The sequence below is a fragment of the Scyliorhinus torazame genome, chromosome 6 (assembly GCF_047496885.1).
Source record: "Scyliorhinus torazame isolate Kashiwa2021f chromosome 6, sScyTor2.1, whole genome shotgun sequence".
NCBI lineage: Eukaryota > Metazoa > Chordata > Chondrichthyes > Carcharhiniformes > Scyliorhinidae > Scyliorhinus > Scyliorhinus torazame.
The window spans coordinates 79179626-79198469 of NC_092712.1; the positions used below are offsets into that span (position 1 = coordinate 79179626).

The window sequence follows — 18844 nt, forward strand, 5'->3', positions numbered from 1 at the left end:
AGAAACCGAAAATATTGGAAATACTCAGCATCTGTGGAGAGAGAAACAGAGTTAACATTTCAGGTCGGTGACCCTTCATCGGAACTCATCTTGCATTAGTCCTGAGCTAATGGAATTTCAGAAGGGTTGTCGACTACATCAAGGAATTCACTGAAGTGGTTATGTTTGGGATAAAATGTTATTCATTTATTCCTTCTTATTTTTTGTTATTTCTTCAAAATCCCTGAACTGACTCAGCACAAATAATACCTGGCCTGATTTTCATTCATTGCTGGTCACTAGGTAAAGGGGCAGTTGAAATTAAGCCAGTCAGTTAACAATCCGATCCTGCTCCCTCCCTGCCAAAAGTGATCTTAGTTGCACTGCTGAGCAGATGGGAGGGAAGGTGCTGTTCACTGGCCAGGTCACGGAGATGGCTGGGGTCAGCGGGATTTTTCTGACTATTTATGCAAATGACGGCCAGCCATTAAGATCAGCCAGGAGGCATGCTGAAAAAGACTGGTCCAGTTTCTTACAAAGTCAAAGTCCAACACAAGGCTGTGGAAAACACCTGGACCACCAGAGAGGTAGGGAACCCACTCTAGTGGAGGTAATTTCAGCAGAGACGTCTTCTTCGACAACCATTGCGACTACCTCCGGCAAGGGGACCTGGCCTATGGGGTACTTGAGAGTAATTCCCCCCCCACACCCCGACGATGAAGATTCAGGTTCCCGTGGTGAGCGGGTGAATAACCGCCCAGCTGGGGTTTGTTAGCAGGACCTTTAAATGGAGCTCCCAGATACAGACTGGCAGTTCCTGATAGTCATGGACTGGGACAAATTGTTTTGTATGTCGTGGAGGTGGTTTTAAACCAGTTGGGCCTTTAAGTCCACGGTTCCTGGCATTATTACACTTATCAAGTACGTTAATTTTAAACAATCAGCACTTACCTGTAGTGCTCACCAGGTACTTCGATTTCACCACATAAGTATCACCTTCATGAAACTGCCCAATGCTCTGCTTAGGTAATCTACTGTAGTCAAACTCAAGTATGTGCCACACATCAACTGAGAGGCTAGTGATCTCAAACTGCCTTCCATCTTCTCCCTCAACTATTCCATAGCCACGTCCAATATTTAATCCATCGAGTGTTGTCCCAACAGGGGCTGGAGACTGAGGAATCATCAATGTAACATCATATGGTTTAAGATCAATCCCATGCTCCTGCTGCAAGACAAGAAGGTAAGACTATCAGTTGAATGTAAAGTTAATTTCGCCAGTTAGCAAAATCCGAGCTGTAAATTGAATTCTAATTTAAAAATAGACGCAATGAGTAAATCGGAAAAGAAATGAAATTCAGTCCTCTTTCTTTTCTTGGAACGAACATTTCCTAAGGTAGTTTAAAGAAAAGTTTTGTTCAGACAAACCTCTATTCCTCTTAATTCAATATTCTCAACTGCTATCTTTATTACCACTTAAAAAACAAGAAAAAAACTCATCTTGGCTCTCAATCCACTTTAACTACAAATGGCACAGAGGAATACGTGCTCTGCAGAGATGTTCTTGGCGGCAAGGTAGCACAGTGTTTAGCATTGGTGCTTCACAGCGTCAGGGTCCAAGGTTTGATTCCCAGCTTGGATCACTGTCTGTGCGGAGTCTGCACGTTCTCCCTGGGTCTGCATGGGTTTCCTCTGGGTGCTCCGGTTTCTTCCCACAAGTTCCAAAAGACGTGTTGTTTGGTGAATTGGACATTCTGAATTCGCAGTGTACCAGAACTGGCGCCGCAAGTGGCAGTGTTAATGTAAGTCTACTTGTGACAATAATAAAGATTATTATTATGTTCTTTGAGGAGGGATCTCTTGATACTGTTTTAAAGAAAGGACCCATGACAGCATCCCTGTAAGACGCATGCAGAAACTCTGTCTGCATGTCTTCAGAATGTGCTTCTCAGCTTGCTTCAGCTCTCCCTTGTTCTCAGACAAGTCTGCACTGCTATAAAGATTGTTATTCTCTTTTCACTGAACAGCATCGAGTGTAAAACTGCTCGACTTCAGGTCATAGCTGCATTCAACTCACAACTGAACTGCTTTCTCAAAATGCCTGATGCCTTAGCTCCACCCAGCCATGACATCATCTTACCAAGCTGAAATCCCCTCAATCAAAACAAAATTCCATTAGCCTAAGCGTTTCACTATGCTTTAATTGCACCCCTAGCTCCTAACCTTTCAAACTAGGACTTATTTTAAAACAGCAGCAGTCACATGCACACACTAGCCCAGGCTTTTAATCCTTACTGCACCAAATACCTATAATCCAATACAACTTAAATTTCTACATTCATCACAACTGTATTTGACAGCCATGGGATTTTGAAAGTTAATTTTCTTTGAAGCAAGTTATGCATTACTTTCAAACAGATAAATTAGGGAAGAATTTGTGGTGGTTTACTAGAGGTCAATAGGAAATAATCACACACCATCCAACACTTGGCTATCCTGCAATGAAAAAACACACACACACACAGCCGTAGTGAAGGGAATAAAACCAGTCTGTCAAGGATTTTACTCATCTTGCCACTGGGACTGAGTACATTTATGAAAGATTAATTTACACCACAGTGATGGAAGTAAAGAAAGTCAAATAAAAACTTTTATAGATTTAGAACAATAAACTGATCTTGAGCAGGAAAGTGCAGGCTCATTATAAATCCTGTACTAACATAATGCAGCTATCCATATCCTGTGCACAGGATCCTGTTGATGTGACTTTAACTAATATCAAAAGTATGTGTCCTCATTCATTCACTGTGCCCCACCCCTAATATTCAATGGCATACGGTCTAGGCGGGGTAGAAGAACAATGGGATCTTAAGGGTTCAAAAATACCAATCACTAAAGTTGTAAAAATTGCCACAGGTGAGCAAGACCATTAAAAATACAAAATTTAAATGAAGGAGAATTATGCTAAGCCTGTATCGAACCTTGATTAGACTACTGTTTAACAGAGTACTGTTTGCAGTTCTGGTCACAATACTATACAAAGGATGCAGAGACACTAGAGAGGGCGCAGAATAGATTTACAAGGATACCAGAAATGCGTGGGGATATACATTTATAGACGAGTTAGTCAGATGGGCTGATCTGTGGCAATCTGGATTAAGTGTGAGTTGATGCACTTGGGCAGGACAAACAAGGCAAGGAAACGCATGATAAATGGTAGGACCCTGGGAAGCACCGAGGATCAGAGGGACCTTGGTGTGCTTGTACACCAGTCCCTAAATGTAGAAAGCAGTTGGATACAGCAGGGAGGTTATGCTGAAATGGTATAAAATGTTGGTTAGGCCACAAGCTAGAGCATTGTGTGCAGTTTTGGAATCCACATCATAGGAGGGATGTGATAACACTGGAAAGAATGCAGAGGAGATTTACCAGGATGTTGCCTGGGCTGGAGAGTGTTACTTATGGAGAAAGATTGGATATACTTGAATTATTCTCCTTGGAGCAGAGGAGACTGAAGGGGGACATGATTGAGATGTATAAAATTATGAAGGGCACAGATAGAGTAGACAGGAATAGACTTTTCACATTGGTGGAGGGGTCAATGACCAGGGGGCATAGATTTAAAGTAAGGGGCAGGAGGTTCAGACGGGGCGTGAGGAAAAACCTTTTCACCCAGAGGGTGGTGGGAGTTTGGAATTCGCTGCCTGAAAGGGTGGTGGAAGCAGAGACCCTCATAACATTTAAGAAGTATTTAGATGTGCACTTGTGATCCCAAGGCGTACAAAGCTATTGGCCAAGTGGTGGAATATGGGATTAGAATGGTTAGGCAGTTGTTTTTGACCGGCGCAGACACGATGGGCCGAAGGGCCTTTTCTGTGCTGTATGACGATGTCAACAAAGGAATGACAGGCTGGGTTTCATTTCTCGTGGAAAAAAAGGTGAGTTGGGACCTATTAGGGGTATTTCAAATTATGAATGGTTTTGATAGAGTGGATACAGAGAGAATGTTTCCTCTTGTAGAGGAGAGCATAAGTCAAAGCATAAATATAAGAAAGTCACCAAGAAATCCAATACGGAATTCAGAAGACACTTCTTTACCCAAGAGTGGTGGGAATGTGGAACGCACTACCACAGGGAGTGGTTGAAGCCAATAGTATTGACGCATTTAGGATGGAGCTAGGCAAGCATTTGAGTGAGGAAGAGAATAGATGATTGCAATGGTAGATTTAGATGAGAAAAGATGGTGGAGTGGGTTGAGTGGAGCTTGGACTAGTTGGACTAAATGACTGCTGCTTCTGTGCCGTACATTCTATGTAACATGTACACTGGAACAATTAAAAATAATTCTGATTACAATTCCAGTTAATGGAAAAAATGAATTTAGGATGGGATTTAATGTAAATATTACATGCTGTTTTAAGAAGGGATAGCTATAGCTTCCTTATGAAATCCCTGGTATCACCCTGATGAATCACCAGCTCGGACATATGCGGAGGGATCGTTGCACTTTCAGAAGTGCCATCTTTCCGACAAAATGTTAAATCCAGTTTGCCTCCTCAGGATATGACAGAAGAAGAAGAGTGGAAAAATTTGCCCCATTGTGCTTGCCAATATACATCTCTCAAACAAAGTTAATAATAGAAAATATCTGTTGTTTGTGAGACCTGGCTGATTTTCCTACAATACACAGTGACTACGCTTCAAAATAACTTTATTGGCCATGAAGCACTTTGGAACGCTGAAGTTGAGAAAGACACCATGTCAATGTGAGTCTTTCTTTCTCTTTTCAAAACTGCACACAGTATTCCAATTATGATCTAACAATTGCCGTCCTCAAATTTATTATGACCTCTGTGGCTCTTATAACCTGTTCATATTCCTTCTAAAAGCCACAAATTTGAATAGCTTTTGTTCTGGCTTTATCAATAGGCACTCATTTTAGGGAATGATATTTTGAATCCCCTTTCTGTCCATCCGCACCCGTCACATTTTTATTCTCTTAACATATCATAATATTAGAGTTATCACTGCCTTCTCACATCCACCACTTCCAACCACCTTACTAATCCAAGCAATATTAATTAATAATTTTGTGAATGTACAAATTCTAATACTTTTCTTTAATACACGTATAGGTTTCCGGTGAGGAAGTTCATTGAATTCCTACTGAAAATTCATTAAAACTACATCTACCGGATCATTTATTTCGTTATGATTACTCACTTTGTACTTCAAACTCAAAAGCTGATTTACAAGTTCAAATGTGCTGGGTTGGAGGCAAAATGCAACACCAGCCCATCCAAATCCAAACTCTTAGCAGGGACTTTGTGCCCAAGTGGCACTTTGGTCAAATGTTTTCATCCTCCTACCAACAATCGCAATTAAGATGTATTAATCTTTTTTAAACAAACCCGGGCCCACTATTTGCTATAGTTTGTTAATTCAGTGAATGCATTAGTCCTGCAGCCTCACGGCGCCGAGGTCCCAGGTTCGATCCCGGCTCTGGGTCACTGTCTATGTGGAGTTTGCACATTCTCCCTGTGTTTGCGTGGGTTTCGCCCCCACAACCCAAAGATGTGCAGGGCAGGTGGATTGGCCACGCTAAATTGCCCCTTAATTGGAAAAAACGAATTGGGTACTCTAAATTTATTTTTAAAAATAATAATAATAATTCAGTGAAAGCCGTGGAAGAAAGCTCATGTGGAGCATAAGCATTGGCATAGATCAGTTGGACTGAATGGCCTGTCTCTGCGCTCGATGTAGCATAGACTAAATCTTGTGTTCCCCATCAATAGATTCTGGTGGGTACCAAGGGATAACAAACAAAGGTAGGTAAATGGAATTAAGATTCGTTATCATTCACCATCTAACGGACAGGCGTTAAAAGTTCAAGGATCTGAATGACCTACTCTCTTGTGTCTATCACAATTGTTCAGAAATTTACTGATAAATTGGAGGGAACTTTGTAATACATATAATCACAAAATCTCAAGTAAAATGGTCTGTGAAAAAAAAAGTTTCGTGAGACTATCGGATTTCTGTAAACTTTGGTCAAAATGACATCAGTTGACAGGTCTAAAATATTCAAAGTCCCCAGTCGATCAGGTTTTACATAAGACCACAGGTACTTTAAAAGACAGAAAGGATTAAAGATTTTGCTTTGCTAATAAAGTAACCAAAAGGGCTGCACCTTCTGCTCTTCTTCAACTCCAGTTTTTTGTGAGAGCTTCTTTGATTCTAGCCAGTCGAGGAACTTTTCCTTAAACAAAATAGTTTCATTATGCTCGGTCAGCCTGCCAAAAATTGCCCAATCAGGACGACCTTGACCTTTTCTACATGTGGAAAAAAGCAAACAGCTGGTTAGGATTAACACTTGGCATCAGACATCTTAACACATGACTTATTGCTCAAAATGGAATCTTGACCAAAGAACTAGATAAAAGGAATATATACTTTTTAAACGTACTGCTTGATGTAGTAAGTGGTAATTTCATATTTATTAATAGGAAACACACACATCGCAAGGTACTCGCTGCACTTAATAGAATGTAGTCGTACTTTTAACAGGATATTTGTCCACATTTTGATCGCTATGAAGATGAATAAGTATTTCATCCCATTGGGCTGCTCTGGCAATACTTGTGCAACCTGTGGCAGCACAAATAAAAACAAGGCAGGGGGTGTAGGCTTGCTTGCGTGACAATAATAATAATTTAACACTGCAATGAAGTTACTGTGAACATCCCCTCGTCTCCACTCTCCGGCGCCTCTCTCCGGGTACACAAAGGGAGAATTTAGAATGTCCAATTCACCGAACAACACGTCTTTCGGAACTAGTGGGAGGAAACCAGAGTGCCCGGAGGAAACCCATGCAGACACGGGGAGAACATGCAGACTCCGCACATACAGTGATCCAAGCTGGGAACTGAACCTGGGTCCCTGGCGCTGTGAAGAACCAGTGCTAACCACTGTGCTGCCCTTCTGGAGTTGCCCACCTCGGATACTGAATCGTTAGTAACAGATCCCTTTAGTAGCAATGGAATTGAAGCTTCAATTAAAAACTAAGAATAAATGTACTTTTTGGATACATAAAAAAATGGAGGTAAGGCGAATGACTTCCAACAAAATGCAATCGCTTTTATTTTATTTACTCTTTAATATAGTTTAAAAAAATAAATAATAACGTAGAAGAGTCACATCGACTCAAGACGTTTACTCTGCCAGATGCTGTCAGACCTTCGTATATCCAGCATTTTCTGTTTTTATTTCAGATTTCCAGCATCTGCAGTATTTTTCTTTGGCCTACCGCATAATGGAATGCACAGGCTTTCTAAAAATAAATTTAGAGTACCCAATTCATTTTTTCCAATTAAGGGGCAATTTAGCGTGGCCAATCCACCTAGCCTGCACATCTTTGGGTTGTGGGGGCAAAACCCACGCAAACACAGGGAGAATGTGCAAACTCCACACAGCCAGTGACCCAGAGGCGGGATCTAACCTGGGACCTCGGCGCCGTGAGGTTGCAGGGCTAATCCACTGCTCCACCGTGCTGCCCCCGGAATGCACAGGCTTGAACATACTATTTTACATTTACTTATTTGTTCATGGGTCAGAGAGTCTTGGAGTTTTACAACACAAAGAGGCTTTTTGGCCCATCGAGTCTCTACTGGCCATTAAGCACCTATCTACTCTAAACCCATTTTCAAGCACTTGGCCCAAAGCCTTGTGTGCTACAGGGTTTCAAATGCTCATCTAAATACTTCTTAAATGTTGGAAGGGTTCCTGCCTTTATCACCCTTTCAGGCAGTCGGTTCCAGATTCCAACCACCCTCTGGGTGAAAAGGTTTTTCCTCGCATTCTCTCTATAGCCTCTTTCCTTAAATCTATGCTACTTGGCTATTGACCCCTCTGCCAAGGGAAAAAGTTCCTTCCTATCCACCCTATTCATGTCCCTCATAATTTTATACATCTCAATCAGGTCCCCCTCAGCCTTCTCGGTTTCAAGGAAAACAACCTCAGCCTATCCAGTCTCTCTTGATAGCTGAAACTCTCCAGGCCAGGCAACATCCTGGTGAACCTCCTCTGCACCTTCTCCACTTCCTTCATAGTGTGGTGACCAGAACTGCGCACAATACTCCAGCTGTGACCTAACCAGCATTTCAGACAGCTCCATCGTAACCTCCCTGCACTTATATTCTCAGCTAATAAAGGCAAGTACCCCATATGCCTTCTTAACCCCTTGTCAACCTGTCCTGCTATCTTCAGCGATCTATGAACAAGCACACCAAGTTCCCTCTGATCTTCTGTACTTCCCAGGGTCCTCCCATTCATTGTATATTCCCTTACCTTGTTAGTCCTCCCAAACTGCATTTCCTCACATTTTCCATGGCTAACTTCCATTTGCCACTGTTCTGTCCATCTAACCAGTCCATCTGTATCACCCCGTAATCTAAAGCTTTCCTCCTCACTATTTATCACACCACTCACTTTTGTGTCATCTGCCAACTTACTTATCATACCTGCTACTTTCACATCTAGATTATTAATGTAAACGACAAATAGCAAGGGACCCAGCACCCATTCCTGCCGAACATCACTGGACACAGATTACCAGTCACAAAAAAAACCTTCGACCATCACCTTCTGCCTCCTGCCACCAAGCCAATTTTGGATCCAAATTGCTATGGATCCCATGGGCTCTCACCTTCTTAACCACTCTCCCGCATGAGACCTTGTCAAAAGTCTTACTGAAGTCCATGCAGACTGCATCAACTATACCACCCTCATCTACTCACCTAGTCACTTCCTCAAAAAATTCAATCAAATTTGTAAGACATGATTTCCTTTTGACAAAGCCATGCTGACTATCCTTGATTATTCCGTGCCTCTCCAAGTGGAGATTAATTCAGTCCCTCAGAAGTTTCTCCAATAGTTTCCCTACCACTGAAGTTAGACTCACTGGCCTGTAATTTCCTGGTTTATCCGCATCACCCTTCTTGAATAATGGTACCATATTAGCTCTTCTCCAGCACCTCTCCTGAGGCCAGAGAAGATTTGAAAATTGTCAGAGCCACTGCAATCTCCTCCCTTGCCTCCCACAGCAGCCTGGGATACATCTCACCTGGGCCTGGGAATTTATCCACTTTTAAACTGGCTGAAACCGTTAATACCTCCTCCCTCTCAATAATTTGTTCAAGTATATCACAGTCCCCCTGCCTGATTTCTATACCAACATTGTCCTTCCCCATAGTGAACACAGATGAAATGTACTCATTTAAAACCTCACCTACATCTTCCAACTCCACAGAAAGATTGCCTCGTAAGCCTGTAATTATCCCTACTCTTTCCCTAGTCATCTTCTTGCCCTTAATATACTTATAAAATAACTTTGGATTTTCCTTTATTTTACCCCAGTGTTTTTTCATGCCCACTCTTTGCTCTCCTAATTAAATTTTTAAGTAACCCCTGCACTCTCTTTACTCCTCTAGGGCTTCTGCTGATTTGAGCTCTCGGTATCTGCCATAAGCCTACCTTTTTTTCCTTATCCAACCCTGGAAATCCCTTGACATCCAGAGTTCTCTGGACTTGTTGCTCCCACCTTTCACCTTCACATGAACATGTCGGCCCTTAACTTGTTCTATTTCCTTTTTGAAGGAATCTCACTGAGTGGATGAAGATTTTCCTGCAAGTAGCTGCTCACAAGTCGGCTTTGGCCAGATCCCGTCTTATCCTATTAAAATTGGCCTTAGCAGGGCAGCACGGTGGCGCAGTGGGTGCCTCACAGGTCCCAGGTTCGATCCCAGCTCTGGGTCACTGTCCGTGTGGAGTTTGCCCATTCTCCCCATGTTTGCGTGGGTTTCGCCACCACAACCCAAAGATGTATAGGGTAGGCGGATTGGCCACGCTAAATTGCCTCTTAATTGGAAAAAATGAATTGGATATTCTAAATTTATAAAAAATAAAATAAGAAATTGGCCTTCCCCCAATTGAGAACTTTTATTTCTGGTCCATCTTTGTCCATTTCCACAATGACCTCAAATCCTGCTGAGTTATGGTCACTGTCACCACTCTGCTCCCCCACTGAAACTTGTACCACTTGCCTGGCTTCATTTACTAAAACTAGGTCCAGCTCGAAAGGCCTGCATTTAATGCCCAACCCTTGAGAGCATACATGGAGGAACCACACTTGTAGGCATTCATATATTTGCAATCAACCCTCCACCCCATCAAGGATATAAATCCCTCTTTCATTTTTGTACACTTTTCCCAAGCTCTCTTGTGGCAGAGCAGAGAATAGTCTCCACCAATGCAGTAAATTGGTCATCAGGTAGCGCAACATAAAAGACCAGTAACCAGCATTCCCCTAAATTTGCTTTCTTCCCTAGTAAACAGAGGTTCAATTATCTCCTTATTCTGCTACTGTTGGGGCTCATTTACCAGCTCTCAAATATTTATATGTTGCATGTAATAACAAACATGATCAATCAATTTATGGCACACTTTATTACGGTGTTGAGTATTTCACATTTTTGTAAGGGGTGGCAATTTTTAAAAATTAACTCACAGGATAAGGCTGTCACTAACAAAGTCAGGTTTTATTTTATTTTTTTTAATTTACAGTACCCAATTAATTTTTTCCAATTAAGGGGCAATTTAACATGGCCAATTCACCTACTCTGCACATCCTTGGGTTGTGGGGGTGAAACCCACGCAAACACGGGGAGAATGTGCAAACTCCACACGGACCCAGAGCCGAGATTGAACCTGGGACCTCGGAGCCGTGAGGCAGCAATGCTAACCACTGCGCAACCGTGCTGCCCAAAGTCAGGTTTTATTGACCATTCCTAATTGCCCTTGAGAAGGTGATGGTGAGTCATTTATAAGGCCAGTTAAAAGTCAGCCACATTGTTGTGAGGTTGAAGTTACATATAGGCCAGACCAAGCAAGGATGGCAGATTTCCTTCTCTTCTCCAAAGGATATTCGTGAATCAGATGAGATTGTACGACAATCGGGCAGCTTCATGGCCACAATTACCGATACTAGCTTTTGATTCCAACTTTAGAATCTACTTCACAATGATAGGTGGAGCCGATATTGAAGGATTTAAAAAGCGATGTTGCGGTGAACACTTAACCACCGCAAGTTAGTTATTCTAATGGTAACTTTTCTGATATCTCCTACTTAATACCGAAAAAGTCAGAAGGATTGTTGATTCAATGCATTGAATTTATATTCCCGAGGTACTGAACAGATGTTTCTGTATCATTATTCCGGCCTACAATACTGGTCCAGTAACATAACCATTAAGCCACTGAACCCATAAGATTTTACAAAAAGGTTACTAATAACGTGCCCAATCTACTGTGTAGTAAACTATAAAAACTATACTTGGAAAGTCCTTTTATCAACTCACCAACTGAGGTTAGAAAAATAAAGTTCCAAACATTGATTTATTAAGTGGATAATGAAGACTGAATTAACAAAAAGAAACCAAGGTCGCCTGATATATTTAAAATGTAGGTCTTGCAGAGTCCCATATTGGAGGAATTACTGTCAAAAGATGCTGTAAATTGATTTTTGTGTGGTCATTACTGTAGCTAACAGTTCATGCATTAATTACAGTGGATGCAATAGCTCACAAATCAAATAGATTTCATTTATATTGAATTATATTAAGGGCTTGCTGCTTCCGCCCCGCCAGCCGCAAGATCATCGTGGGCGGGACGCGGACCATGTAAAGGTCCACTGACCTCGGGCGGGAATTTCCGGTCGCCAGGCAGGCGAGGCCGGAGAATCCCACCCTACGTCTTAGTTTCTCTTAAATTCAGTTATTATTTTTTTTCTAAATTTAGAATACCTAATTATTTATTTTTTTCCCAATTAAGGGACAATTTAGCATGGCCAATCCACCTAACCTGCACATCTTTGGGTTGTGGGGGTTAAACCCACGCAGACGCGGGGAGAATGTGAAAACTCCACACGGACAGTGACCCGGGGCCGGGATTGAACCTGGGTCCTCAGCACCGTGGGCATCAGTGCTAACCACTGTGCCACCATGCTGCCCTAAATTTTGTTACTTCAATATTAACCTATCAATTAGGAGATATAACTTTGTCATTTATTTGTTACTAGCTTTTAGAAACATGTAATAAAGGTTAATTAGGGATTTATAGGGATAGTGTAGAATGATAAAATACAAAATTCAGTATAAACTGAAACTTAGGAACTAAAAAAACAGCAGCATTTAGCAGCACAAATAATTTTCCAGATTGTAAGGGCAAATTCAAACTGTAGAATGGTCCCATTCTGCTCATACCTATAAGCAAGTGAGCCATCAATCACTCCCTCTCTCAATAATTTTGTTAATACTCCATCTCAACTTTAAATCCGAATAAGCCAGACATTGAAAGCTTGGCAGACTTTTTCAGTGTCATCAAATGTGGACAAATAACCACCAGTCCATTGGAAATGAAAATAAATGTGGCTATTGTGCTTATTCGAAGGGATTGAAGAAAGTGCATTTCCATTTACTTTGGGTACTGCTCAGAACTATCAAACTATCCTCCCACTTCAGTGTAAGGTTTCTCCCATTTAAAAAAAAAGTTTAGATCGGTAAGGACACAGGGATAAATGCAGTGTACCCAGTTCTATAATCAGGGTTGATGAACTCGGGCAAGAATCTTGAAGCCGCTATCCTTGACCCGTGTTTTGAGTGCTGAATTCATCCTATAATTGAGATTATCCAAACGGAACGCCTCCATCCATTCTCCTCTCCCCCCATTGTCTTTCTCAAGTTCCTAAATTGGCACTTTATTTGCCATAGTTTCCAAGATGCAGGCAAAGTTAGGGGACATTTATGATTCTATTCTTTTTAATTTTTCTCGAAAGGGCATGGAGAGAAAGGAGGAGTGGACAGTTTAGTCCCTTGAGCCTGAGGTCAATAGGAATAAAGCAGGATGGAAGGGTTAATACCACAAATGGTGAATCTGAGTCAGGTGGCTATTTCTGCTTCAAATATTACGATGTTTGTTGTGCCAACTAGAGTTATTACACTTGATTACATCCAAAGCATGCTGTAAACTGTTAGTGTAAATCAAAGCTACCTTGGTATCAGAGGATTGCATTCGCCTGGATCTAAAGGGTTGATGTCACAGTTTGTGTAGTCAAAGGTACCATTCCATAAGTGTTTTGCCAATTGGAATGCTACTTTCCGCTGTGCGAGTGTGACCCCTTTTCCATGCCACACGTATACTTCACTGCCAAAATCGAACACCAGCACCTATGAATAATAATCAATGGCTTCAAAATAATTGCATTAAAGTTTACAAACAACATAGCTGGGCACATAGCGCAGTTACATAATCAAGAAGCTTAATACATGCTTTACAAATCAAATCACGGCGCCCCGTGGGTGGGAACGAGGAAAAGATACCAACCAGAATTCTCAGTCAGTGATAGTTCAGTGAGCCCTGATGCTATGTACCTACTTCAACACAGCAGGTAAGCATGTATAGCTTGGATGTGAAGCATCCCGTTCTTCAATTCCTAGCCAAACAATCCTTTCATGCTTGACTGTTGAATTTCACACCTGAAGAACAATCTCTCGAGAGGCTGCTAGCGGGCAGGCAGTCACATTCTGCCAGTTTCTTCCATGAGCAATAGGAAAAGCAATACTGGAAGACAGAAGTCAGAGTTTTGTTCACTGCTCCCGCTCCTAGGTCATGTGATCTAGGGAGGAGATGCTCTGGCTGATTTTGCAATCCAGCTCGTGGCCTGTAACATTGTAGGTAGCAGATGAGGAACGTATCAGTCATGATAGAATGGCCGAGCAGACTCGATGGGCCGAATGGCCTAATTCTGCTCCTATATCTTATGAACTTATGGTTTTAATGTCAGCAACAAAGTATGAAAAATTCAATTAAAAATCGAAACCAGAACGATATTCAATTATATTTGGTGGGCGTTTAAAGTTTTAACATCTTCAACCATTTGGGCTCAAGCTTTGACATTCCCTCTTTACACTTCTGTCACTCTTTCCAATAAGAGACACAATTTCCACCAAATTGTTTTCAGTCACCTTCCAAATGTCTTCTGCTTTGGCCCAGCATTTAATCTTGCTCCTGCCCCTTGCATTCTGGTACCTCTGTAAACAACCTGGGGCAGACTTTTACGCTCCCACACAGGTGGAGGTCAAGCGTAGAATCCTTTGGATGGGCCTGCCCACCCCGGCCTTTCTACAATTTTATCCTGGGACGTGCGAGGCCTCTGCCGGCTCTTGCCCCAGTCAAGGCCCTGTAGTGACCGAGGGCTGTGTCCTGCCCAGCCTCAATGTTTAGGCTGAATGGAGGAGATCCAGGGGATAGGGAAGTTCAAAGATAATCAGGTTTGGTCTTTGGCAGGAAGCAAGGTGTGTGGGGGGGGGGAGGGGGGGGGGGGCGTGTTTGAGAACAGGCACCTCATCAGCAGCTCCCTTTTAACATCACCCACCTCTACCTCGTAATGTCTGATAACCACAGGGCCTCCACCTCCTCAAACCCCTGGTCTCTCCGTCGACATCCCAATTCACTATTGTCCAGCACTCCAGACTCCCGTTGCCCTCCCCTTCCTGAAAGCCTCAAAATTGATCTCTTCCTGGAATCCTGGGACATAGGATCTGGAGATTATCCACAATCCCAGTTCTGTCCATTGCAGCTTCTACCACTGCAGAGACTAAAGAGCTGCCAGCCAATCTGTTAGGCAGAACTTCCTCCCGAGTGAGGGGCAGAAGTGCCACCTCTTTAAATTAGCACTCGGAGCACGTGGGGGCCAGACAGTGTTAGCGAGGGATGCATTCCCCACCGACTCTTTGGTTGGCAGAATGGGAACCCCCGCCATCCTAAACATCAGGGCCCTGGAAACGCTTTTGGGATGTTAAAAGTGCCATGTAATTGCAAGGTATGTATGTTTGTCTGTAGTTGTAGCAGCCTAATCGTTATGGTACTGGACTTGCAACCCAGAGGTTATGGGTTCAGATCTTGTTATAAGAGGCTAAAGCACTAGAAAATGTCCACGCAAGCCACTGGACTATTGTAAAAATTAATCTTGTTTACCAATTTCCTTTAGTGAAGGGAACTGCCAATTATACTTGTTCTGCCTTACGCGCAGTCTACAATTCTACGCTAATACTAGGAATTGGTGATAAACACTGCAAAGGAAAAAAATCATTGATTTGAACAAAGAGACTTATAATGAGCAGAATGAAATCAATTCTTGCTCCAGCTCTTCTATTACTGCTTCTCGTTTACCTCCGCCCACCTGAGAGATTAATTCCAGGAGTGCTGGTAATCATCAAATATGAAGCCATTCTTTACTGAAGATCTAGAGAGTATGTGTGAACAGCTTAGGTAACTGCACAAGGCATCGCGATCAAGTTGCAACCTAATGTACATCCACACAGCCATACTTCTTGGCATGGTCATGAATAGGAATATTGATTTTCTTTTGCCCCTCTCTCGCCTTAACACAATTATTGTGGCCATGTATGCATTCTGGCGGAGATCTAGGTATAATTCTAGTTCAGCACAAACAGGGGATTTCTATAGAATCCCTACAGTGCAGGAGGCCATTCGCCCCATCAAGTCTGTATCAACCCTCTGAAAGAGCACTCTACCCTGCTTTATCCCCGTAACCCTGCGCATTGTTCATGGCCAAATCCACCTAACCTACACATCTTTGACCTGTGGGAGGAAACCGGAGCACCCGGAGGAAACCCATGGTGACATGGGGAGAACATGCAAACTCCACACAGACTGTCACCCAAGACTGGAAATGAACACGGGTCCCGGGCGCCATGTGGCAACAGTGCTAACCACTGTGCCACCCTGTTGCACCTTTGTGATCTGGTTTAGCACTGTGCAGTGTATTTACCAAGGGATTTACTGGAGAATGCTCCTCTATTGGTCCATTTGACAAATACTTACATCTTTTGAATTAAGTAAAGAGCAACGTGGTATCTTTCCCCAGAAGTCATCGTCAGGGACTAATTTATCGTCTACTAGACGATAAATACAATTGGTTTCTACTATTGCACTTTCATATAGTTCATCTTCATCTGGATTTCCAGCACCTGCAAATTAAACAAAGCAGTTTAATTAGAAATACTTGAGCATGTAAATTGTCCTGAACGTGCAACTTTCTCTAGTTTCTTTCCTTTCTCCCCTCCTGCCAACTCTAAACTCATCTTGTCCATGAGGTGCATCTCGTGTTCTCTTAACCCTATTATCACCAACCTTCGGACCATCTAACTTCCAATATTATTTACCTGTAAGGATTCACCCTAAGAATAAATCTATACCAAATAAAGATTGACTTGACTAACCTAATTGAATATTTTGATGAGGCAACTGAGAAGCTTAATGAAGAGAATGCAATGGATGTTGTCTATCTGGATTTTAAGGAAATGTTTGGCAAAATACCACATAAAATACTCATTAATAAAATTACAGATCACGAAATAGGAGGATAACATATTGGGCTAAGGAGAGAAAACAGCAAGTCCTGGTAAATGGTTTCAAACTGGAGGATGGTAGACAGTGGTGTTCCCAAGAGTCAGTGCTAGGACCACTTACTTTTCTGATATATATAAATGGCGTTGATATTGGAATGTAGAGTAATCTTTCAAAATTTGCCAATGACACCAAACTTGATGGGAGTGGTAAACAGTGAGGACGATATTAATCGGCTGTGACAGAAGATAGATATGCTCGTGGCATGGGCAAACACTTGGCAGATAATATAGTGGTCTGAGGTGTTGCATTTTGGCAGAAAGAAAAGGGAGAAACAACGTTCTAAAGTGTGTGCAGGGACAGAGGGACCTGAGGATGCACGTGCAAAGGTCTTTGAAAGTGACAGACCATATTGAAAGAGAGGTTAGCAAAGCATTAAGGATCTTGGGCTTCATTAATAGCGTGACTGCCCTTGATATCAAAGCTGCATTTGAAAGGGTTTTGCATCAAAGAGCCCTAGCAAAACTGAAGTCATGGGACTCGGGAGTGGGGGGGCAAAATCTCTGAATCAGTCGGTGTCACACCGTGCACAAAGGAAGATAGTTGGGGATCTTGAAGGTCACATCATTTCAGATCTGGGGCATCACCACAGGGGTTCCTCAGGGTAGTATCCTCAGCCCCATAACCTTCACTGTTGCTTCATCAATACCCTTCTCTCAAGAAGTGGGGATGTTTGCAGATGATCGCACATTTTTCAGTACTATTTGCTATTCCTCAGATACTGAAGCAGTCCATGTCCATATATAGCAAGTCCTGGACAATATTCATGCTTGGGCTGATGGGTGGCAGACACCATTTGAGTCACACTTAGAAACACAGAAAATAGGAGCAGGAGGAGGCCATTCGGCCCTTCGAGCATGCTCTGCCGTTCAATATAATCGTGGCTGATCATCCAACTCAGTAACTTGTTCCTGACTTCCCAAAGCCTGTCCACTATCTACAAGACACAAGTCAGGAGTGTGATGGATTATTCTCCACTTGCGTGGATGAGTGCATCTACAACAATGCTCAAGAAGCTCTGACACCATTCAGAACAAAGTAGCCCACTTAATTTGCACCCTGTCCACTACACTAAACATTAATTCCCCTGCCACCAACACATAGTGGCAGCAGTGTGTACCAACTACAAAATGCACTATAACATCTCCTCAAGGCTCATTTTGGTTCAAGAAGGCAGCTCACCGCCACCTTCTCAATAGCATATGGGATGGGTAATAAATGCCAGCCCAGCCAGTGATGCCCACATCCCATGAACAAATATAAAAAACAAAAGTTATTCTGAATCTTTATAAAGCTCTGCTTAGGCCACATGTAGATTATTGCACCCAGTTCCAGCCAACACACATTAGAATGAATGCAAGGGTCCTTGAGAGGCTGCAGAGGAGATTTACCAGAAAGATTTCCAGGATGGGAGATTTTAGCTACAAGGTTAGTCTGGAGAAACTGGAGTTATTCTCCTTGGAGCAGAGGAGGCGGAGGGGCGATTTGGCAGAAGTGTACATGATTATGGCAGATTTGGTTCTGGGCAAAGAAATTCAGGGGAAATGTGTGAAATATTTTTTAATGTGCAGTGAGGGGTAATGACCTGGAACTCACTGCCCGTGAGAGTGGTGGAAACAGAGACGGATCTATGATTGAAAAGAAAATTGGACGGGCACTTGAAGGAAATAAACTTTCAAAGCCACAGGGATAGAGCTGGTGAATGAGACTGACCGGACCAGCTTACTGAGGGACTGCATACACCCAATGGCTGAACAGCCTCCTTCTGTGTTGCAACTAACTAGTGACATGGGAGGTGGTTGTGTAGTGGTGTCACTGGACTAGTAAACCAGAGACCCAAAGTAGTGCTCTGGGGACCCAGGTTCAAATCCTGCCAATACAGATAATGAAATTTGAATTCAATAAAAATCTGGAATTAAAAATTATCTAATGATGACCATGAAACCACTGTCGACTATTGAAAAAACCCACCTGGTTCACTAATGTCCTAATGTGACTCCAGACCCACAGAAATGTGGTGGACTCTTAACTGCCCCCTCAAGGGCAATTGGGGATGGACAATAAATGCTGGCACAGCCTCCAACGCCCATGTCCCGTGAACCAAGGAGTACCAAGGGGAGGATTTTCCTTCCAATCATGGTCGGGAGTTAAAATAAAGTTTTCTAACTTTTAAGTGTGCACATAAATGATCATTGTTTCTCCTCGTAGCATCATGTTTCAATCAGTTCAAAAAAATACCTACATGTGTTAATTTTGTAACACATCTTTAAAAAGGTAAGACTCGGGAAACTTAGTATTCAAATCCAAAATTCACAGCAGT

The 18844-nt window shown here is 42.5% G+C and overlaps 1 protein-coding gene across 14 annotated transcripts in view; it reads right to left on the minus strand.

Annotated features, from left to right (window-relative positions):
- svila (supervillin a) overlaps positions 1 to 18844 on the minus strand; it is a 433091-nt gene that overhangs the window by 42135 nt on the left and 372112 nt on the right. For all 14 annotated transcript variants that reach the window (XM_072508365.1, XM_072508366.1, XM_072508367.1 and 11 more), the window contains 4 exons: positions 15940 to 16085; positions 13084 to 13259; positions 6170 to 6311; positions 931 to 1207 (listed from right to left, as the gene is read on the minus strand). In XM_072508365.1, the coding sequence (XP_072364466.1) occupies positions 931 to 1207; positions 6170 to 6311; positions 13084 to 13259; positions 15940 to 16085 (741 nt within the window). The remainder of the gene's footprint in view (positions 1 to 930; positions 1208 to 6169; positions 6312 to 13083; positions 13260 to 15939; positions 16086 to 18844) is intronic.